This window comes from Cuculus canorus, chromosome 6 (assembly GCF_017976375.1).
Source record: "Cuculus canorus isolate bCucCan1 chromosome 6, bCucCan1.pri, whole genome shotgun sequence".
Classification (NCBI taxonomy): domain Eukaryota; kingdom Metazoa; phylum Chordata; class Aves; order Cuculiformes; family Cuculidae; genus Cuculus; species Cuculus canorus.
This window is the reverse complement of record NC_071406.1, coordinates 37,701,082-37,723,103: the sequence shown is the minus strand read 5'-3', so window position 1 is coordinate 37,723,103 and position 22,022 is coordinate 37,701,082. Positions and strand designations below refer to the sequence as shown.

At 50.8% G+C, this 22,022-nt stretch overlaps 2 protein-coding genes and 1 long non-coding RNA gene across 3 annotated transcripts in view; 1 reads left to right on the top strand and 2 right to left on the bottom strand.

Annotated features, from left to right (window-relative positions):
• The window catches only part of CPS1 (carbamoyl-phosphate synthase 1), a 109,242-nt gene extending 105,381 nt beyond the window's left edge, over positions 1-3,861 (bottom strand). Inside the window, exons 1-2 of the mRNA XM_054070644.1 lie at positions 1,832-3,861; positions 1,311-1,481 (exon numbers count right to left, since the gene is read on the bottom strand). Of these exons, the coding sequence (XP_053926619.1) occupies positions 1,311-1,363 (53 nt within the window). The 5' untranslated portion in view covers positions 1,364-1,481; positions 1,832-3,861. The remainder of the gene's footprint in view (positions 1-1,310; positions 1,482-1,831) is intronic.
• Positions 3,862-4,444: 583 nt separating this feature from the next.
• Positions 4,445-21,652, top strand: LANCL1 (LanC like glutathione S-transferase 1). The gene is made up of 9 exons (XM_009566909.2): positions 4,445-4,559; positions 5,733-5,850; positions 10,673-10,880; positions 14,972-15,107; positions 15,436-15,582; positions 17,907-18,089; positions 18,486-18,662; positions 18,907-18,979; positions 19,837-21,652. The coding sequence occupies exons 1-9, from the start codon at positions 4,479-4,481 to the stop codon at positions 19,911-19,913; spliced, it is 1,200 nt and encodes a 399-aa protein (XP_009565204.2). The 5' UTR covers positions 4,445-4,478; the 3' UTR covers positions 19,914-21,652.
• LOC128852515 (uncharacterized) overlaps positions 15,596-22,022 on the bottom strand; it is a 49,641-nt gene continuing 43,214 nt past the window's right edge. Inside the window, exon 3 of the long non-coding RNA XR_008450391.1 lies at positions 15,596-16,241. This is a non-coding gene — a long non-coding RNA (uncharacterized LOC128852515). The remainder of the gene's footprint in view (positions 16,242-22,022) is intronic.

Below are 22,022 nucleotides of genomic sequence, written 5' to 3'. Positions count from 1 at the left end.
TATCAGTCCTAAATATGTAGCATCCATAGCCAAGCGGCTGCTGAATAAATAATGTGTAAGAGAGGCTGATAAATACAGCTGGGAAGCTTCTCTCTTTTATTCTCTGCTGTCTGAAGATTGAGCACAAAGGAGCCAATACAAAAAAAGAAACAAAATAAAGCAGAGATAAATGCCGCAACTTTGATTATATCTCTCAACTGCCCTCAAAATGTTGTATTGCAGGAGTTCTGTGAATGTGCCGAGACATCCTCAGGGTGATTTTTCAGCAGGTGAAATCTCTCCCACCACTCAAACACTTTGCCTGTACAGCTTTCCAGGGCATTTCCAGACAGTGAGGATGACCACAGCCTCCTGGATTCCCTTTTCTATCTGGTGAAGCTACAAAGGACATCTTATCCTTGCTCACTGTACACCCTCATATACAGTACACAGTTGCAAAGGCAGAAGGAGCAACCCTCACGTTTATTATTATGGGACACATAGTAATAAATATTATTAATATGCCATATTACTATGGGATTACCAGCATGAAGGCCGATCTGACCCTGAGGGAAGGCTATGCAGAGGGGCAGATGCCAAACCAACATTTTGGAAAGGCCACTTGTTAGTCCACATCCACGCTGCCCAAACTGGGCCCCTACTGAAGGGAGACGAGCTGTGGGTGAGATTACAGACGCAATGGGCACGGCAGCCTGTGAAGGACAGAGACCTCAAGGGGAGGCATCTCCTCTTGGGTAGGAGGTGTTTCAGTTAGGATGCCTAGTAGTCTGTAGGCAGGTGTAACATCTGGCAAAGATTTGGGATTCACATCCTCACTTGTATGAGGAGGGAACAGGCTCCCAGGCTAAAATCTGGCAAAGATTTGTCTTCTAGACCTTGCTGAGAAGCAGAAAGTTTTGCACACTGCTCTTTTCTTACAGGTAGAAAGACTTTGGGACATCTTTTCAATCACTGATTGCAAGGCACTTCAGAAATAGATTTTTCTAGAGCTGACTGTGATGGGGGAGCCAGGAAGGCTACTGGAGCCTGCTTTCTCATCATTTTCTCAGTCTACTCTGAGAGCTTCTTCCACACAGTATTAATCTCCAGCTGTGTTCTGAACGGATTTGCTTTAATCACTACCTTTTCAGTGAACCCAGCATGACCCTTTTCAGGCAAAGTAAACAAACAAGCACAACACCCTAAAACACCCCAAAGTGACTGGGATTGCAGGGAGAACACAGGAGCAGCTTCCCTCTCAGGCTCATCCCCTTCTTTCATTCCCTGCTCTGCCTGGGCAGGTTACTAGAGATGAGTCACGAGGCACTCACCTGGGCTCCGGGTAACAGCCCCAGCGAGATACTCTGGATTTATCGAGGTCCATTGAAGCCTAAGTGCCCACAATCATTCAGAAAATGACACACTTACAGAAAACGCCTTGGCAGGATGGGCGAGGAGAACAGGCTGGATAACTGGGAGAAGCATCTTTGTCTTGAAGCCATCTGGAAAAAAAAACAAAAATGTGAGGAATCAAAAGCAAAAGAAAGACTCAGAAGCCAAACCGTTGGGCCTTACACTGAAAGTTAATACTGAACCGTGCCTGGGGGAAGGAAAGCAGGGAATACTGTTTTAACCTGCAGGTGGGAAACCACAACGCAGGGCTGTGAATTTGCCTGTAAGCAGAAGACCCTGCATCATTTTCCCTGATGCCAGAGCTGCCTCTCTGAATACCATAAGCTGCACAGTTCGCCTCCCCACGTTGAAAGCAAGGCAGTGTTGATGTGGCTGAAATTCACTAAACAACAGACACTGAACAAAAAAAGGAACTGAAAAAAACCATAACAAGGATTACCTCTTTGCTGCTTTTTTCTCGACATCTCCTCCAACGAAGTCTTGCTCTTTTCTTTCAGGTCCAATTTTACAAATCGCAATAAAGAATGGACACAAGGGCAGAAAAGCAGGATCTTTAGTATAACACAGTTGTCCCAAGCATGAATGCAGGGGCTGATGTATTCCCATGGGTGTTCCTCATCGCCACCAAAAGGTAAACCCTTAGAGCAGTAAAACCCCACAGACCCATCTGTAAGGGGTTCTGAACTTTACTGAGCTCGATAAGCCCTGCAAGCCCAGCTGTGAGGGGTTCTAAACCTCACAAGAGCTCCCTAACCTGACAGGGCCAGCTGTAAGGGGTTCTAAACCCCACAAGGGTCAGTAGACCCCACAAGGACAGCTGAAAGGGTTCGAAAGCCCACAGGGCTCTGTAAACCCCACAAGGTTCTCCAAATACCACAAAGCCAGCTGCAATGGGTTCTAAAAACCACAGGGCTCTGTAAATCCCACAAGGACAGCTGTAAGGAGCCCTAAACCACACAGAGCTATATAAACGCCACAAGGACAGCTGAAAGGGGTTCTAAATCCCACAGGGCTCTGTAAACCCCACAAGGAAAGCTGTGAGAAGTTCTAAACCCCACAGGACTCTGCAAACCCCACAAACTCAGCTGTAAGGGGTTCTAAACCCCACAGGGCTCTATAACTCCCACAGGGAAAACTGTGAGGGTTCTAAACCCCACAAGGTTCTCCAAACACCACAAGGCCAGCTGACAGGAGTTCTAAACCCCACAAGGCTCTGTAAACCCCACAAGGACAGCTGGAAAGGGTTCTAAACCCTACAGAGCTCTGTAAAGCCCACAAGGACAGCTGTAAGGGGTTCTAAACCCTACAGGGCTCTATAAACCCCACAAGGACAGCTGGAAAGGGTTCTAAACCCCACAGGGCTCTGTAAATCCCACAAGGACAGCTGAAAGGGTTCTAAATCTCACAGGGCTCTGTAAGTCCCACAAGGCAAGCTGTGAGGGTTCTAAACCGCCCAGGGCTCTGTAAACCCCACAGGACTCTGTAAATCCCACAAGGAAAGTTGTGAGGGTTCTAAACCCCACAAGGTTATCTAAATGCCACAAGGCCAGCTGAAAGGGGTTCTAAACCCCACAGAGCTCTGAAAACCCCTCAAGGACAGCTGTGAGCAGTTCTAAATCCCACAAGGCTCTCTAAACCACATAGGGCTCTGTAAACCACACAAAGCCAGCTGTGAGGGGCCCTAAACCCCACAAGGCTCTGTAAACCCCAGAAGGACAGCTGTAAGGGGTTCTAAACCCCACAGGGCTCTGTGACTCCCACAAAGGCAGCTGTGAAGGTTTCTAAACCACGCAGGACTCTGTAAACCCCACAAGAACAGCTGTAAGGGGCTCTAAACCCCACAACACTCTGTAAGTCTTACAAGCCAAGCTCTGAGGGGCTCTAAACCCGCCATGGCTCCCTAACGCCCACATGGCCATCTGTAAGGGGTTCTAAACGCCACGAGATTCTCTAAACCCCACAAGCCCCACTGTGAAAGGTTCTAAACTCTACAGGGCTCTCTAAACCCCACAAGGTCAGCTGTAAAGGGTGTTGATCTCCACAGGCTCTATAAGCCCCAAAAGCCCAGCTATGAGGGGCCCTAAACCCCACAGAGCTCTGTAAAGCCTACAGGACCAGCTGTAAAGGGTTCTAAACACCAAAAAGCTCTATAAACCCCACAAGGCCAGCTGTAATAGGTCTTAAACCCCACAGGGCTCTCTAGAGCACACAGAGCAAGCTCTAGTACCCTTAAGCCCCACAGTGCCTCTAAACCCTAAAGAGCCAGCTGCAAGGGGCACTACACCCCCTAAGGTCAGCAAAAAGAGTTCCTAAACCCCACAGGTCCAGGTTTAAGGGCCCTTTAATGCCAATGGGGTTCTCTAGCCCCACAGATTCAACTGCAACACACCCCTAGCCCCCACAGAGCTCCCTAAATCCCACAGGTTGTTTTAAGGGGTCTTTCACCCCCACAGAGCTCCCTAAACCCCTCAAGTTTAGCTTTAAGGGGTCTTCCACCCTCACAGAGCTCCCTAAACCCCTCAGGTTTAGCTTCAAGGGGTCTTTCGCCCCCCACAGAGCTCCATAAACCCCTCAGGTTTAGCTTTAAGGGGTCTTTCACCCCCACAGAGCTCCATAAACCCCTCAGGTTTAGCTTGAAGGGGTCTTTCGCCTCCACAGAGCTCCATAAACCCCTCAGGTTTAGCTTGAAGGGGTCTTTCGCCCCCACAGAGCTCCCTAAACCCCTCAGGTTTAGCTTGAAGGGGTCTTTCACTCCTAAAGAGCTCCCTAAACCCCTCAGGTTTAGCTTTAAGGAGTCTTTCACCCCCATAGTGCTCCCTAAACCCCTCAGGTTTAGCTTCAAGGAGTCTTTCACCCCGACAGAGCTCTATATACTCCTCAGGTTTAGCTTTAAGGGGTCTTTCACCCCCCACAGAGCTCCCTAAACCCCTCAGGTCCAGCTTTAAGAGGTCTTTCACTCCCAAAAGGCTCCCCAACCCTTTCAAGCCCCCCGACCCCAAGGCGTGCGAGGCTCAGGGCGGAGCTGACCCGGCTCTCTCCTCCCTTTCCGGGGCGGAGCGGGGTCCGAGGGGTTCAGCAGCACCAGGATGGCGCAGCGGGCTCTGCCCAACCCCTACGCCGACTATGACAAGTCCTTGGCTACCGGCTACTTCGATGCTGCCGGGAGGGTCAGTGGGGTGGGAGCGGGACCTTCCCTCCCTTGCCCCATCTTTGCCCCAGAAGCTCTATCCCCTGCTCCATCCCCTGCCCTGGTAGACCCTTCCCTGCCCTGTCCCTTGCCCCATGAGCCCCATTCCTACTTCATAAGCCCTTTCCTGGCCCCGTCCCTGCTCCATAAGACCTATTCCTGCTCCATCCCCTGCCCCACATCCTTGCCTCTTTCCTTGCTCTCATCTCCTGCTCCATCCCCTGCTCTGGCAGCCCCATCCCTGCCCCAAGAGCCCCATCTCCTGCTCTGTACCCTGCCCTGGCAGCCCCATTCCTAGCCTCGTTCCTAATCCATCCCCTTTCCCACCCTTGCCTCTTCCCTTGCCCCCATCTCCTGCTCCATCTCCTGCTCTGGCAGCCCCTTTCCAAGCCCCATCCCTACCCCAAGAGCCCCATCCCCTGCTCCATCCCCAGCCCCACATCCTTGCCTCTCCCATTGCCCCTTTCTGAGCCCATCCCCAGCCCCACATCTTGCCTCTTCTTTTGGCCCTTTCTGAGCCCCCGTCCCTGCTCCATAAGCACCATCTCCTGCTCTATCCTCTGCCCTGGCAGTCCCATTCCTAGCCCATTTCGTAGCCCCATCACTGCTCCATCCCCTGCCCCATCCTTGCCTCTTCCCTTGCCCCCATCTCCTGCTCCATCCTCTGCTCTGGCAGCCCCATCCCTGCTCCATAAGCCCCATCTCCTGCTCTATCCCCATCCCTTGACCCGTCCCTGAGGCATCTCAGGATCAGACTGGGCTCCTCTTGCATTCGTGGCAGAGGACGGAGCAGGAGATAGCACAAGGGAAGAGGCAGGGAAGGAGCAGGGTGGCCGCTCATGGAGTAGGGACAGGGCAAGGATAGGGCAGGAGATGGGGCTCGTAGGGCAATGATGAGGCAGGGATGGGGCTGCCAGGGTAGGGGATGGGGCAAAGATGAGGTGGCTGAGGCGGGAACAGGACCATCCCAGGGGCATTCCTGTTCCCGCCCTTGCCATGAATCCAAGAGGAGCCCAACCTGGTCCTGAAGTACCCAAGAGCTTCTAGCAGAGACCTGTCAAGTTAAAACCACCTGCCTACAGCTTATCAAGACCCCATCCTCCTGCCCATGTTTCCCTCACGTTTGGGGTTTATGATTTCTTTCTCTCCACAGCTGAGCCCTGAGTTCACACAGCGGCTGAATAACAAAATTCGGGAGCTGCTGCAGCAGATGGAGAGGGGTCTCAAGTCTGCCGACCCAAAGGACTGCACTGCCTACACCGGCTGGGCAGGTAGGGTGGCTGGTGGGATCGGATTGGATGGAGCAGGGATCTCCAGAGCAGATTTCTACATAAGGCCAAGACAGACTGTGGGTTTTTGAATGATCACAGCAGATCCATTTCAGGAACAGTGCTTCCTATGCAAGTTTTAATCCATTAAAACCAGGGCCTTTCTTAGGATTCCCAGTTTTAGGAGCAGGTTTCAAGGTGCAGAGGGAAGACCATGGTGTTGCAGGGCAGGATTGGGTCTTCTCCTGGTTAATAGTGCCAAATGCAACAAAGAAAGACAGCACCTGCTTGAGAGCAAATATGGGCACCATCAATGGGACTGGCTCCAAATCTGGCCATGGTGGGGATGGTGACAAGTAAACCACTGCTCCATGAAGCTGGCATGTGCGCGTGATAAGTCGTTGACCTGCAAGGAGTTCTTGCACACGGCAGCGGTGAGCTCAGGGACTGAGATAATGTCCGTCTTTTCTGTTTGGGCTGAATTTTGTCTTTTGACATTGTCTGATTGGCAGGTTGCTTCATTCCTGTTCCCCAGGTAGTACCCCTCCACTTAGCCAGGGCTAGTTCTGCTCCAGTACCTGCTGGAAGGAGCAGAAAGACAAATGTGAGTATAAGGAAGGACAGAAGCCTTCCTCACACTAACTCTTCTGTGCAAAGCTTACAGGAGCTTGTCTTTCTCCTGTTCTGCCTTTCCAATCTGGTTTTAAATCCTTGGGAGTGTGCCCTGCCCTCCTTTCCCTTTGCCGGGAGCTGGGGAGGACACACCTTTCTCTGCTGCCTTGGCTACTGCCATGTGCTTTGTCAGCTTTCCTGCCACCGCCTCCCGTGCGGTGCCAGGCTCTGGGAAGGACCCCGGGGGACCTAACATTAATCTTTGCTTGCTGCAACATTTTTTTTTGCTGCTATGGCTTTTTTTTTTGGCAATACCCTGCAATCCTAACTGGCAGATTTCTATGTTCTGATCCGGGTGTGGCTGGCTTTGCTTGGATACCGTGGAACTTGATGCCAACAGCTTTGCTTGGGAGAGTGGTGTTTGTTGTGTTGGTGCTAAACTAACATTGCAACTTGATGCCAGAAACACCTCCTTAAAAATTTTAGTAAGGTAGACAGGCACTGAGCAGCTCATAAGAAATGCTAGGATGCCAGGATTAAATTCCAGCGTGGGAGAGCATTGATTTCTTCAGTTGCTGCCTGGGTATTTCTATGCATTCTTGTTCAGCACTGGCTGATTTTGCCTTGGGAGACAGGTTCAGTCTTCCAGTCCATGTGACCCTGCTCTGAGGATCCCCAGATGGAAAGAATTGTTATGTAAAGACAGTCTTCAGTAGTGAGAGTGGTGTTTGGCATGATGGTAGAGTCTGCCTCTGGCTGGAATAATTCAGATGACAAAGCAGGAGGGCAGTGTGCTGAGCTAGGAGTACTCTGAGAGTACTCTCTTTCCCCAGAGACCGTGTTCCCTTCCTTAGAGCGGCCCCAAGGAGCTTCATGCTGGAAAATGGCTGCAGTCGTGAAACAGTGGTTGAGCGCTCTGGTAGGATTTCAGCTCGTTTTTATTCAGAAGGGAGTCTCTGAAGAGGGCTTCTTCTCTTTTCCTCCCAGGGATAATTCCTTGTTGGGCACACAACCTTTTCGCCTTGGCTAATAGGATTAAAAAACCCCTTGAAAAATTCCCTGCAGGTCACAGCTAGTGGTGTGAAGTTTGCAGATATTACACTGTGTCTTTGTCACCCTCCCTGCTCCTCTAATCCTAGCTGTATTAATTTATTCAGTGCTGGTTTCTGGAGACAAAATTAATTGGGCCAAGACGGCAGCTTTTCCCTCTAATTGCTTGTGTAGAGAAGCCTTGTTGAGTATCTTCTCATGTAAATCATTGCCCAGCAGTCTGAAATCAACCTGCACTCTTGTGGCCACTAATAAGAGATTGGAAATGCGTCTCTCTTAGCACAAACACTGCGTGAAATGTAATGTACTTGAGTGTTCTGCATTACGCCCAGTAACGCGCAGCATATGCTGGTGTTTTACCTGGGGGCCTGTTTCTTTTCGTGCCAGGGAAGACATGGCTTCTTGGCACATGGAGTTGGAGTAGGGGGAGGGAAGGACTTCAATTGTCAGCTCAGAAGCAGTGAAACTGCACTTTGGATCAAGCTCATCCAGTGTACGGCTGAATGCCATCAAAACAAATCTCAGTCGGCTTGTTACCATTTCATTCTGCTCCCCGTAGGGATCAGACCCTGTAGGCAACACCAGATACGTGCCTGGGTGGGGACCAGACTCGGCTGTTCTCTCCTGTTTCGTCTTTTAATCAGTTTGGCTAGACACTGTGAGAGCTTTTGTGGTCCTCATCTGTGTCAAAGCATTGACTGAGGGAAGGTAAAGTGCCGTGAGCTAATTCTGAATCGGAACCGGTTCAGATCCTGGCAGAATGCCTCATCCATTTTCAGATGGGCATGAGGATGCTGAAGAGTACATATGTGTGTGTTGGTAATGTTAATAGTGTAAGAGGCCTTGCTCCAAAGGCTGCCTCAACCGGGAGCATAGATGATGGAAGGGGAATGGAAGGAGACCAGCTTCACTCCTGTCACCCTTTAGCTGCCTACAGAAGTGAGGAAGCTCTGAGTCTGGTGCCTGCTGGGCTGTTACGTCCTTCCAAGATCACAGAATCATAGAACCATAGAATAGTTTGGGTTGGAAGGGACCTTAAAGATCATCCAGTTCCAACCCCCCTTCATGGGCAGGGACACCTCCCACTGGATCAGGCTGCCCAAGGCCCATCCAACCTGGCCTTGAACATCTCCAGGAATGGGGCAGCCACCACTGCTCTGGGCAACCTGGGCCAGGGCCTCACCACTCTCATGGTCAAGAAATTTCTCCTTCTGTCCAGTCTGACTCTTCCCCTCTCCAGTTCATACCCATTGCGCCTCGTCCTATCACTACAAGCCTTTGTATAAAGTCCTTCCCAGCCCCCTTCAGTTCAGTAACTGCAGAAACAACTGATCCCTTCTGACCTCTAGTTTAGGTCACTGGGGTTTTTAAGAGTCTTTTCCAAAGATGTTTGGGCCTGCCCAGAGGAAAGGAGGTGAGAAATCTTTTAAAAGAGGAGAGGCAAAGAAGTCAGAGGAAAACAATGCTGAGACTTTTACTGTCTGAGAAATCAGTCCTGGAAGCGGTCTCAGTGTGGTAGTTCTGCACATATCTGGGGTGGTGGGATGGCAGGGGGAACAGATGCTACTTCAAAAGCAAGAAGTTGTGTATTAAAGCAGCTAAGTCAAGAGTGCAGGTGGTGCTCAGCCAGCCCTCAGGCCTGTTAAAAGTCCAGAAGCTGTGGTAGATGCTCAATAAATCAAGAGAGTCACTTGACATTTGCTAGCTGGGAGTGGACGGCTCCCCTTTAAAGGAGGGCTTCACATCCATCCTTATGGACTTGAGTGATGGCACCGCACGTCTGAGCTCTCCCTGGGAATACTAACACTGCACTGCACAGACAGGACAGGGTTATTACCATTGGCAGGAAATAGAGATTTGCCCTTAATATACACGTGAATTTGAAGTGTCTGCAGCACAGCACGAAGCTTTGGGGATTATCCATGCAAAATGAGAAAACCACCTAAATTTGGAATTGTCTTCAGTTTCAGAGAAAGTAATTTTGCAGTGCTTTCCCTCCCTCACCTCACCACATCAATAGCTGCAGAATCTGGCTGTATTAATTCAGGCTTAAATACAGGGCCTGAGTCTCCTTAGAAACAGTTACTGGTAGGGGGAGAAACAAGCTTTCCTCAAAGCGATGTGGGCCAGTATGCTTTCTCTTGTAGAAGGTGTTCCTGCTCATGGCAGGGTGGTGGAACTGGATGAGCATTAAGGTTCCTTCCAACCCAAGCCATTCTGTTACTCGGTGTGTGTTCGAGGATGCCTTCCAGATGAGAAGGACGGTTCAAACCTGGCAGACCTTTCACACACAGACTATTCCAGCTTCAGGAGCTGGAATAGAATAGGGCAGGCAGTGGCAAAGGACAGCAATTGATACGACTTCCCAGTAGCACAGTTGTTTCTGTAGCTGAACAGCCCATTGAAAGCCTCCAGGGAGGACACTGCAGCCTTTTGCAGCATTCCAGGCAGCAGTTTCTGTTCCAGACAAGGGCTGATCTCATCAATGATGTGCTGCCAAGGACAGTCGGGCAGCCCCTTTATTTTCTAGGATGCGCCAGTCCTTCGTGTAGGGCTGGGGACCTGCTGGGCAGCAGACGATGGTGTCCAGGGAGCTGTAATAAGCTCGCTGGTGCTTCCCTGTGGGAGGGAAGGACAAAAGGTGCCGCTTCTCAGTGCTGCTGGCACATCCCTTCTTTTTAATCCACGTGAAGTGACCCAGCCCTTTACCTCCTGGCATGAGAAGATTAACTTAGAGAGGGTAACGATTCAGCACTGCTGTGCCAACAAGAACTGTCTGGCCCAAAGATGTTCTCTGTTTTTAACCTTCTCCTTTAGCAGCAGTGCCAGGTACAGGTGACAGATTTAGGTGGGTTTGTCTAGCTCTAATCTTTTGTTCCTTGCTACTAAAACTGTGTGGAACTTGTGTACCAGCTGCTCAGCTGCCCTCCAGGGCCTCCTGGGTCAGACAGTGCCATTTGTCCTGCCCCACAGTCTGCTCCTGAGTGGCATCAGAGGTCACAAAGCAGGAAGAGCAGCTATGGGTGCTGCAGCTCAGGTTCTGCCTCTGGATGTGCCCTAGATGAGGCTGAGGGCCAGGCTTTTCTGTTTATTAGAACAGCCAGGGTGCGCAGCAGGAATGGTAACTTTTCTGGTGGGTTCAACCTTTCTCTTCCTTTCACAGGTATTGCTTTGCTGTATTTGCACCTGTATGATGTGTACGGAGACCCAGCCCACCTTCAGGCAGCCCACGAGTACGTGAAGAAGAGCCTGAGCTGTCTGACAAGGCGATCCATCACCTTCTTGTGTGGAGACGCCGGGCCCCTGGCAGTGGCCGCTGTCGTCTACCACAAACTGCAGAACCAGAAGCAGGCAGAAGAGTGCATTACTCGGTAAAACGCTTGGTTATGCCTTTGATCCGATGTTCTTCTTGCTCACAGAGCTGGTCTGGGCTTGTAGCAGGTGCTCTCTGCCAAGCCTGAATACATTTGGTTGCAGTCTTGCGTGAGAGAGAATCCAGTAACATAGCAAGGCACGCAAACTGGTTCTGCCCTGGGAAAGGAGCTTAAGGACAGATGTGCCTTCCTGGCTGCCTGCAGGCTGGGGAGCAAGGAGGTTGTTCAGCTGGTGTTGCTTTCTTAAAAATGATTCCCATAAACACAGGAAGAAAAAAAATGGCGAAGTTTAAAACCCCAAAAGGTGAGGTTTGGCATTTTTTCCAGAACCCTGAAGTTTAGCTTTACAGCCACTTTGGAAAGGAGAAATGGGGCAGGATTTTTAGGTTAATTTTGTCCCTCTCTCCCACTTGCCATTTGTGAGTTGACTTTGACTTAAACCCGAGATCCACAGCGTCCCTTTCCACTGCTGAATGCAGCTGGTCATGATTCATTTATTTCTATTTCCTGCATTTCCTCAACTGTTTTCAAATGTATTTTTGTGGGGCACTTAAGACAAGAAAAGGACAAACACGCAGTTCTGTGGCCAGATCAGCGTGTGGCTGAGGAAGGAAGGATGGTAAGGAGATGCAGTTGCAAGCTTTTCTTGCTGCAGGGAGATCAGTTTTGAGAAGGTGAGAAACTGCTCTGTAAAGAGTTTCCATTTACGTGTGGTCAGCATGAAACCAAGACACTGAGAACGACACGGAGTGCCTTTAATCAGCAAGTGATGCACGATATCAATTAAAAAGCCATGGGTGGGAATCAAGGTGCCTGAATGGTTTGGACACTGAGTTACTAAGAATAGCTTCTGTCTGTGTGGATACGGTCACTCTGAGGACAGAAAACCCTTCTTTATTCTTGAGAAAAGCAACGGAGCTGAGGAAGGGGCTGGAGAACAAGGGTTATGAGAGGCAGCTGAGGGACCTGGGGCTGTTTAGCCTGGAGAAAAGGGAGGCTGAGGGGAGACCTCATTGCTCTCTGCAGCTCCTGAAAGGAGGTTGTGGTGAGGTGTGTGCTAGGCTCCTCCCAAGTGACAACTCATAGGATGAGAGGGAGCGGCCTCAAGCTGCACCAGGGCAGGTTCAGATTGGATACTGGGAAAAATTTCTTCCCTGAAAGGGTTCTCAGGCCCTGGCAGAGGCTGCCCAGGGAGGTGGTGGAGTCCCCATCCCTGGAGGGCTTGAAAAGCTGGGCAGACGAAGTGCTCAGGGATCTGATTTAGCAGTGGACAGGGATGGCTGGACTCGATCTCAAAGGTCTTTTCCAACCAAACGACTCCACAATTCTGTGAAATAAGCTGTAGTTTAGGTTTTGCTTAATGTGGTGTCAAAGTGGTGAATCTCACAGCGATTAATGTATCTGGAAGGGAACTGGAAGGGAACTGATCAGTGATACAGTACTGGCCAGCCGGGGTCACTGCATAAACCCTAAGGTGTGAAAAATCCCAAATTCGTGCTGTAATTAAATCCCTAATTTCCTTGCTGTAGCTCTCCTCTCCCCTTACCCGTCCTGTTCTGCCTGCGACTCTGTGGCAGAATGGAGACTCGCGATTAATTCTGCACTGCCATCTAATGGCGTAGTAAAGGCAGAGCCTTGGAAATCGTTTTCTTTACTTACCTCTGAGGGAGGAAGAAAGAAAAATGTGGCTTTCTGGAAGGAGCAGTTGTACTGCCCTCTCTGCTACCGATTCGCAGAGCTGTTTGCCTGCCCATGCTGCCTTTAAACAAAGAGTATATCTTTGGGAAATAGCTCCCTGAATCGAAACATGTAAGTGGGTTTCGAGTGTGCTGTGTAGTTACAGAGCAGTTGCTAAGCTATGCAGTGCAAGAGCATTTCTGTTACAGCTGTGGAGAAGGAGAGCCTCTCTCCGTTTTGCTCTCTGTCTTCTGAAGCGCCTCATCTTACAGAGCCCGAGGAGAGAATCCATCAGCCAGGTTTTACCCGCAGTGGAACAGACAGGCGCTCGCTTTTTCTTAGCTCCTTATTCTTGCCTAAATGAGTTCACGACCGACAAATGTGCTTTTATGCTCTGGAGAGACTTAATATTTTAGGGCAGCACATTTTCCAGGAGCCTGTAAATCTGAGCCATGTGCCAGCCATCCTCTTTCCCCTGCCGTCTCCCACCACTTCAGAAGGTCAAAGGTTTGCTTTTAGAGCTAGTGGCATATGAAACTCCTACCTTGCTCTACAGCTGCCTCGCTTTCCCTCTGTCCAGCAAGTGCTGATCTTTGGCAGTTGAGGCTGAGCTGTGAGCAAGAGTGGCTTTTCCTTCAGGGAACTTGATTTACCACCTCACTCCTGAGAAAAGCTTTTCTGCTTGCAGTCAGTCAGGCACCTCTTGCTGCACATGTGCCATGCAGCCCCACCCCACATTTTGAAACCACTAGAAGCTTCTTCCCCTGGTTATCCTGGCTGGGAAAGCAGTTTGAGGTAGAAGCAGTAATGTATAAGGAGCAGTAGTAGCTCCAGCTGCTCCAGATTATCCCACAGAACAAAGATTTCACATCCGGACCTCAGCAAATCCCAGCTGTGGGTGTTACAGTTCATCCACCCATCCATTCCTTCTGTCAGTCCAGGCATCTTCATGACATCTCAGAGCTGAACAACATCACCAGCCAGCATCTCTTCTGGCTAGCCTGCTGCCGGGCAGGGTTGCTGTATCGAAACACTATTTTCCTCCTTGGAAACCCTACTCTTCATCTGCCTTCCTTGGACCTTGGAGGAGGCAGCAGGGCCTTCCTTTCAGCCACGCAGCTGAGAGAGGGAGCCGCCCCCCCCCCACCTTACTCCTCGTCCTGGGTGTAAACTCTATCTCTTGGGCTTAATTTGCTAGAAACCTCATCAGGAGCACTACACAAGGAGATGGGGCCAGTCCACATTGAGACACCATGCTTTCCTTTCTCCTCAATATCCCTGCTCACTTTGAGTCCAGCACTAAGGGGAAGTTTCCTGCTGCAGGAGTCACAGCCCAGCATCCCCTCTCTGCTCTGAGGGTACTCAGGATGTTCGGTTGCTTCTTTCCTTTGCAACACATTGTTCTGCCCCAGAGCAGAGGTACCTTTTCTGCTCCTTATGCTGCCATGCCACACACAACAGCTCTCCTGGCTGGTTTCTGTGCCCTCTCCCTACTGCAGCCACAGGGAACAGCCAGGAAGCCGCTTACACTGGTGTTTTAAAAGCGATGGCATTTCTCAGATTGCTGTCGCAGGGCTGAACAGCAAAATGAAGCCAAACCCAGTCACATCCCTGCCTGCCGCTCTGACAAGGAGGGCATCCAGTCTCGCTGGAAGTGTGACACGAGGCAAAACAAAGGAAAAATGGCATGAAGAGTGAACTGGGCTACAAAGCATCAGCATGAAGAGCTGTCGGTCTCCGTTAGTGCTACAGAAACATCAGCAACTTTGCAACATGATAATAGAAAAACGGCAAAGGCAATACGTGGCCGCAGCAGACCTATCACTCTGCACTGCTGGGCTGAAGCCCCTTGTGGGGTGCACCAGCAACAACCCCTGGCACTTACTGCTGAGCTGTCCTCGCTACTGCTCAGCTCTCCCTACAGGAGGCTTGATGGTAAATGACATTTGTAGCTGCCTCCTCACGTCTTACCTAGGGTTTATGGAGCTAAAACTCTTTTCTCCACCAACAATGCAGCCCCGGCCACTTGCAGGAGAGAAGGTGGCTTTTCCATCAGGCCCCATCCCTGGAGGTGTTCAAGACCAGGTTAGACGGGGCTCTGAGCCCCCTGATCCAGTGGGAGGTGTCCCTCCCCATGGCAGGGGGTGGAACTGGGTGGGCTTTGAGGTCCCTTCTGACCCAAACCATTCTGTGATTTCCAAGCATAAGGGATGAGAAAAAAAAAAAAACAGAGGGGAAAAAGGGATCTGCATGTCGCATCGCCAGAAGGCAGAGACCCAGAGACTGGCCTGGTATCTCAGGGGTGTGGGCAGCATGAAGGAACAAACCATGGTTTTGAGCTCCAGTCTCACTGCTTGTTTACACCACTTTGAGTGTCCTCTTACCTCCTCCATGTGACTTTTTCTTTGTAGCTTGCTCCATCTACACAAGCTCGACCCGCGAGTGCCAGATGAGCTGCTGTATGGGCGCATGGGCTACCTCTATGCACTGGTGTTTGTGAACAAGCACTTCGGAGAGGAGAAGATCCCTCAGAGTCACATTCAGCAGGTACTGTGGCTTCTGCTGATTCCTTAGCTGTCGCTTCCCACGCGCCTCGTCGTTGGGCAGGTAAAATTTAACGCTGGATGTAGAGTACAAGGGAGAAACCACATCATGGTATCCCTGCTGCTCTTCTTCCAGAAGGACAAAGCTCAACAGGTCCCTGCCATCTATATAAATCCATAGGCAGGACTGAATTGGCAGATATTTCACTCCCTCATCCATACTTTTCCCTCTGCTTGGCAAAAAAAACAGCTCTTGTTCTGTGTCAGGATATGCACTGTGCTGCGTCCAAAACAGCAGTATTTCCCTCTCCTGCATCTCCTCCCACCCACAGGTCTGCGAAGCCGTCGTAGCCTCAGGAGAGAGCTTGGCCAAGAGGAGGAACTTCACAGGAAAGAGCCCACTGATGTACGAGTGGTACCAGGAGTACTACGTGGGGGCAGCCCATGGGCTGGCGGGGATTTACTACTACCTCATGCAGGTACGAGGCACTGGAGGGGAGCTCTATGGCATTCCTTTGAACAAGGAAGAGCGTTTGAACAGGCACTTGGTGATGCCAGGCTAGGCAATATCCATTGTCTGATGGACTTGCTCCTGCGTTTGGTCCTGCATACCCACTTCTGAAGGTTTTCTCCAAGCCTGTGCAATTGAATTTCGCTGGAGATCAGTAAAGAGACGCCTACGGGAAAGCTGGGGAGGGGCTCTTGGTCAGGGAGGGCAGGGACAGGATGAGGGGAGCGGTTTTAAGCTGCAAGAGGGGAGATCGAGATGAGATCTTAGGAAGAAATGTTTTTCTGTGAGGGTGGGGAGGCCCTGGCCCAGGGTGCCCAGAGCAGTGGTGGCTGCCCCATCCCTGGAGGGGTTCAAGGCCAGGTTGGATGGGCCTTGGGCAGCCTGATCCAGCACGAGGTGTCTCTGCCCATGGCAGGGCGTGGGATGGGATGGGCTTTGAGGTCTCTTCCAACCCAAACTTTCATGAATCCATCTGACCTGCATTATCCCACGTAATGGACATCAGCTGGGTCTGAGCTCTCCTCCCTCATGTTAGCTGCTTATAAAGTATTCCTGTTTGGTGGTACCTGTGGGCTTCCTGCAGTTTTTGAGGTGGTTGCTTGGAGCAATCTCAGAGCATGAGAATCTCTGTAAGAAAAGCATGGTGAAAGAGATTGAGTTCACATTAGGGAAGTGAGAAATGCCTCATTCCCAAACCAGGGCCTGTTCCTAAATGTGGAAGAGGTAGGACTTCTTATTTGGATAAAGAGTTCTGTAGTGCCTGAATCAGGCAGGGCAGGAGGTTGAGAGGTGCAAGACCCTTTGCGTTGATGCTGAATTTCTCCCAGTTTTGCACAACTCACTGGAGTTCTGGGAAGATTCCCTGCCCTGGCTCTGAAAGAAGGGTGAGAATTCCCCTCTGTGGGTCACTTTCTGCCAAAATTTGCAGTGCTTAAGCACTTAGAAAAATAACAGCGATAAATAACGTTGCATTTCCAAAGCAGTAAGGGCATAGCAACGTTCATGGGAATAGGTAAAACCTTTGGCTAGACTCAATCTCATTGCAGGTGGAAAAAAACCATCACGTTTCAAGAATTTGAGCTTTCCTTAGGGCCCTCAGAGTTCCAGCCTGGATCCGGGATAAGCAGAGTTCCTGTGGGCATAACCTTCTTGTGTGGCTCAGGGAGGAGGAGTGGGTGATGGTGTTTAAGCAGAAGTTTTGGCAAGAGGCAGCTGCGAGGCGCTGGTTGCCCAGGGCTGGTTGGGAGCAGGGAAGGGAGCAGTGTGCTGTGAGCCCAGATTTGCACCAAGTCCCTGAGCTCGCTTTCAGGCTGATGTTCTAAATAATTTTAAGTGTCGGTCTCCCATAAAATACTGCGTGGGCTTCTGTGCCACATGGAGTACAAGGAGCCTGGATCAGCCAAGCATGAGGCACAGAAAGCCTTGCGGGGAGCAGGCAAGGGAAATACAGAGAGGAGAACATTGCACTTTAATGGTTTTACAGCACAAGTATTGATTCCTAATTTTCAAGTAATCAGCCTGGGAACAATGTGATCCTTAGACGAGAGCGCTCACTGCAGCTGCTGGGGAACCACACACACTCCACGTGGGGCAGTGTCACTGGGAGAGGACACCAAAGCCACTCCCTTGCGGCCCTCTGAGGTCAGTGGGGAAGTCACCCCCTGCAGTCACCTAGAAACATCTCTGAACGTGCGGCATGGCAGCCTGCTGGCGGGGCTAGCCCAGCAGCTCCAAGCTGAGGGGTTCTTAGTTCTAGGAATCACAGAATGGTTTGGGTTGGAAGGGACCTCAAAGCCCATCCAGTCCCACCCCCTGCCATGGGCAGGGACACCTCCCACTGGATCAGGGGCTCCAAGCCCCATCCAACCTGGCCTTGGACACCTACAGGGATGGGGCACTCGACCAGGCTGCTGGTATTGCTCCTTCGTATTGATCTTAGACAGTTTATCTCTTTACTCCAACTCTGGTACCTGAAACTACTCCTGCTCCTCTTCAGGAAGTGAAGCAGCAAGCCTTCTTGCTCAGAGGGCCGGGTGTATCGCTGGGTCAGTCTCTTTTTCTGGGGATGCAAGAGTGTGACTGGAAAAAAGTCCCTACTGGAGGGCAGAACAGTCTGGGGTCAAGTGAACTTTTGTGATGAAAAGTTGGGACCAAAGGAATTACTTCATTTAGAGGGAGTAAGGGGGAACATGGCCATGGCTGGCTTTGTTTCTCCCTTTCAGACAGATCTTGGTCCTTGTAGGGACAAACAGAATGATAATTGTCCCTGATTTAACGCTGCCTCTCTCTTAGCCTGGCCTTGGAGTGAGCCAAGTCAAACTGCACAACGCAGTCAAACCCAGCGTGGACTACGTCTGCCAGCTCAAGTTCCCATCGGGCAATTACCCTCCGTGCGTGGGTGATGCCAGAGACCTCCTCGTCCACTGGTGCCATGGGGCACCAGGAGTTATCTACATGCTTCTCCAGGCCTACAAGGTACCAGAAACCTTGCAGAGACCCTTTGGGGACCCCTAAATGTACAACTGCATCTTGGAGAAGGCTCAGTTGAGAGTAGGTTGGTTTGTTACGATGCAATCGCCCCCCACTGCTCAGCACATCAGGGACTGCTGACCGATACAGAAATTAGTCTTAGAAACACTTATTTTTGCAAATACTCATCAGCTGTGGGAGTGTCCTCCTGCAGGTGACTGATGGTGACAGCCCCATTCACCATAACCAAAAACCTCTTCTTTTAAAGCAGACAGCAAAGTCATAGTATTAAGGTTTCAGTAGGAGAGAAACTAATTAACCCGAGGCTCCCGACTCGCGTGGGGATGCTCTTTGTGAGGAGGATATCACCTCAGCGAGGGGCAACATTTCTTGTCTCCACAGGTCTTTGGGGAAGAGCAGTACCTAAATGATGCCCTGCAGTGCGCAGAAGTGATCTGGCAGTACGGGTTACTGAAGAAAGGCTACGGGCTGTGCCACGGGACAGCCGGCAACGCTTACGGCTTCCTAGCGCTCTACAACCTCACGCAGAACATGAAGTACCTGTACAGGGCCTGCAAGGTAAGGGGATTGTCCACTGCTGCCTTTGCCTTTTAAACCCGGTTTCTGGTGCGGCAGAGATGCAGCCAGATCTAAGCAGCTCCACTGGAAGAGTCCTGCGGCAGTGCAGGCGCTGTCTCACAGCCCATAGGAAGGAAGGTCCCACAGCAGCCTTGCTCTGCAAGGGATAACATGAAGATGAGGGTGGTATTGCTTTCAAGATCTGTCTTTAAGATTTGAACGCCTTCTGTTCCTCTTCTCTCAGTTTGCAGAGTGGTGTTTAAGCTATGGCCAGCATGGGTGCCGGACTCCAGACACGCCTTTCTCTCTCTTTGAAGGTAACCTCCATCTCCAGGATTGTGTGTGGCTCCGGGATCAGACCCAGTCTAGCTCCAAGGAAAACCTAATACACACTGCACTCAAGTCCTTGCAAAACTCAGTGTAGAGGACGGGAAGGAAATTGTATTCCCTGTTTGTACCCTTCCCCAGAACCAGTCTGCTTCTAACGGCTTAGCTGGAGCATCTTGGCCTCCCGCACAGGTTCTGCCTGCAGGTCTCAAGGGGAGTTCTCCAGTGGGGACAGGCCAAAGCCTGCCTGACCCGAGCCTGTGGCCTGGCTTCTCAGACTGTCTTTTATATGCATTTTTAAGGACTGAAGTCATTCATGGGCTTTGCAGTTCCATTCCAAGGGTGAGTGAGGAACAAACGGGGCTGCTTTTATAGGCCTTGTTGGCTCCTATGGCCCTTCCTGGCTCTTGCTAACAGCTCGCCAAAACTCTGCCATCAGCGGGTGTTGCCGAGAGACGGTTCCTCAGCCAATATACGTCTCTCCAGCCTTGCTGCAAGCCAAGTTACATCAGTGAGGACCTGGGGCAGCAACACCATAGGGCCCAGAGTTCTGCAAGGACGTTCAGATGATTAAATGTGCTGACAGGGAAAGCAGAAGGGAGGGGATGGAGTCAGGGAGACCTATCGTGGTTTCTCAGGTGCTTTTCAACATTTGATTCACTTCAAAATGCTTTCCTCAATGCTGTAACTAAGTTGCTTGGGGAAATCACTTGGAAATCGCTCAGGTCCTTCTGCAAACAGTGTCCTTTCTTCTGCCTTCGTGACCCATTCCCCCCAGATAACTGACAACAGGGGTGCCCAAAGGGAACCTCTTTGAATCACGTTGTTTGTTTCCTCTTGTCCTCAGGAATGGCTGGAACGATCTACTTTCTCGCTGACCTGTTGGTGCCGACCAAGGCCAAGTTCCCTGCATTTGAACTCTAAACCCGAGATTGGCAGTTCCCTGCCCAATTCCTTCTGCCCTTGGAAAAGCAGTTGGAAGCTGCTTTCTCCTTCTTTTCCCAACTCACCATCATTCACCTAACTGGACATAAATCCATCCTCCTGAGGGCATGCCGAGTCCTCTAATCTTTCTGGTCATCTCCTTGCGTTGTTTCAGTGTCAAAGGCAGGACGCGGGTTGTGCTGGTGTCTCCTACAAGCGCAGGGCTGCTGGTGGGAGCAGAGAGAATGCGCGCAGCGTTTCCCTCACTGTAGAGCTTGGCTGTTTTCTGTACCCCATTTCCTGGGACAAAGTTTTCTATTGAACGCTGACATATAGTTGCAGGAATTTAGTTGCCTTTGGAAAACAAAAGGTGCAAAACTGAGACTATTGCCCTGCACACTACTTTTTAAGCGTTTTCTTTCTGAGCACCCAGGGAGTGGGCGGTTCAGCAGCTGTGCTGCCCCACGTGAAGCCAGGGGGAGGGACTGCTGAATAGATGCTTTAATGTCAGCTTATGAGTGGCACAGCTGGAACTGACCTGCCAAAGCCTTGTCCTGGATTTACACCTGCCTGCTTTAACAGGTGCAGCTTCTTTGTGCATTTTTTTTCCAGTGACAAATAATCTGCTGGCTTTTGTGCTTAGTTGCCAGCTTACGCTAAAGCTTGCAAGGTTCTATTGATCCTCTACAGGAGAGACGAGCGCGCTGGTGCGGTCTCTTCGGTTTGTTTGTTATAGTTTATTTTGCAGTTGTTATTTAAAATTACGTATGAATATCGGGCAGTGCTGGGTACAGCAGCATGGCGAGAGAAATGTATTCCACTGAGTTCTGTCAATGTTCAAGCCATTACCTGCATTGATGTTGTTTTCAGGCTTTGTTTTACAAGCTGCTTGTAGTTCGATCCGCAACCGCACATCTCCTAACTGGGAAATCTGCCCTAGGCTAAAGAGCTCCGACCTGTCAAGTGGAGCAGATAATTATGAGGAGTAAAAATCTGCTTTTCCGTCCTTCGCTGATGCCGCACTAATTTGCAGCAGTTTGGGCCCTGGCCCTGTAAAGCCCTTTCTTGGCACTGAAATTCCTGCTGATCTGTGCTGCACAAGTGCAGCTCCTCGGCTTGCACCGGAGCGGTCCTGGGCTTTGGATCTTTAAAGGCCCAGTTCCCGAGTGCCTCAGGCAACCAAAGAGCGGGCAACTTCTTGCAGCAGTGACAGTGAAGCAGGAGGACAGACCTGACACCAACAGTTGGCTGATTTGTGCTTGAACACGCGGCAGCCGCGCCTCCAAGAGCAAAAAGCAAAAAGGTAGAAACCATTTTCAAAAGGTTGCTTGTTTCCTCAAAGCCCCACCTGCTGCCATCACGTTTCTGGAAGTTCACCAAAAAACAGCCTGAAATGAGGAGAAGCTCATCTGCCTCGGGCTGAGTATCCTTGTCAGAAACCTCAAGCTTCTGCAGGCTCGGTGGTGTTCTTCACCCATCACCCACAGGGCTCAAACAACACTGGGAAGGAGGAAGCACAGCTGTGAGAGCAGGATTTGGCTCCTCAGAGCCTGAGAGTTGGACTCGGTAACACATGAGCCCTGCTCCGAGTTCCTGCCCAGCTTAGCTGGGGTGATGGCAGCGCTCTGGCTTCTGGGCATTGCTTCATGGCAGCACCACATCCCAGGGTCTGTGCACTGATGTGGGGACTGTCAGGGCCTGGTTTACGACTGCTGAGTAGAGACTGTTTAATAAAATGCTAAAATGAACAAGCTTTGGGTTATTTTTACCCCCTCTTTGAGACCAGGATTCATGTCTGGAGAAATCAAAAGCGCCACAGTAGCTGCTCTAGTGGCTCCTGGAAGCTCGCTGGCCTCACACACCTTGAGGATTAAGAGCAGTCCAAGGTTTTCCCCAGGCCCATCGTGGCCGGCACAGATGCTGCTTTTCCTCCAGGACATCCCTTTGCAGCGTTGTCCCAGGCCAAGGCCGCGTCCTCCCTGCTGTAGCTTTTATTGGAGACCACAGTGCTGCACATTGGTCTGAACTGCACAAAAACATCAGTTTGTGGCACTGGCCCCAGGAAGGGGATGTGAAACCTCCCCAAATGTACCCTCCTGCTGTGTGGGA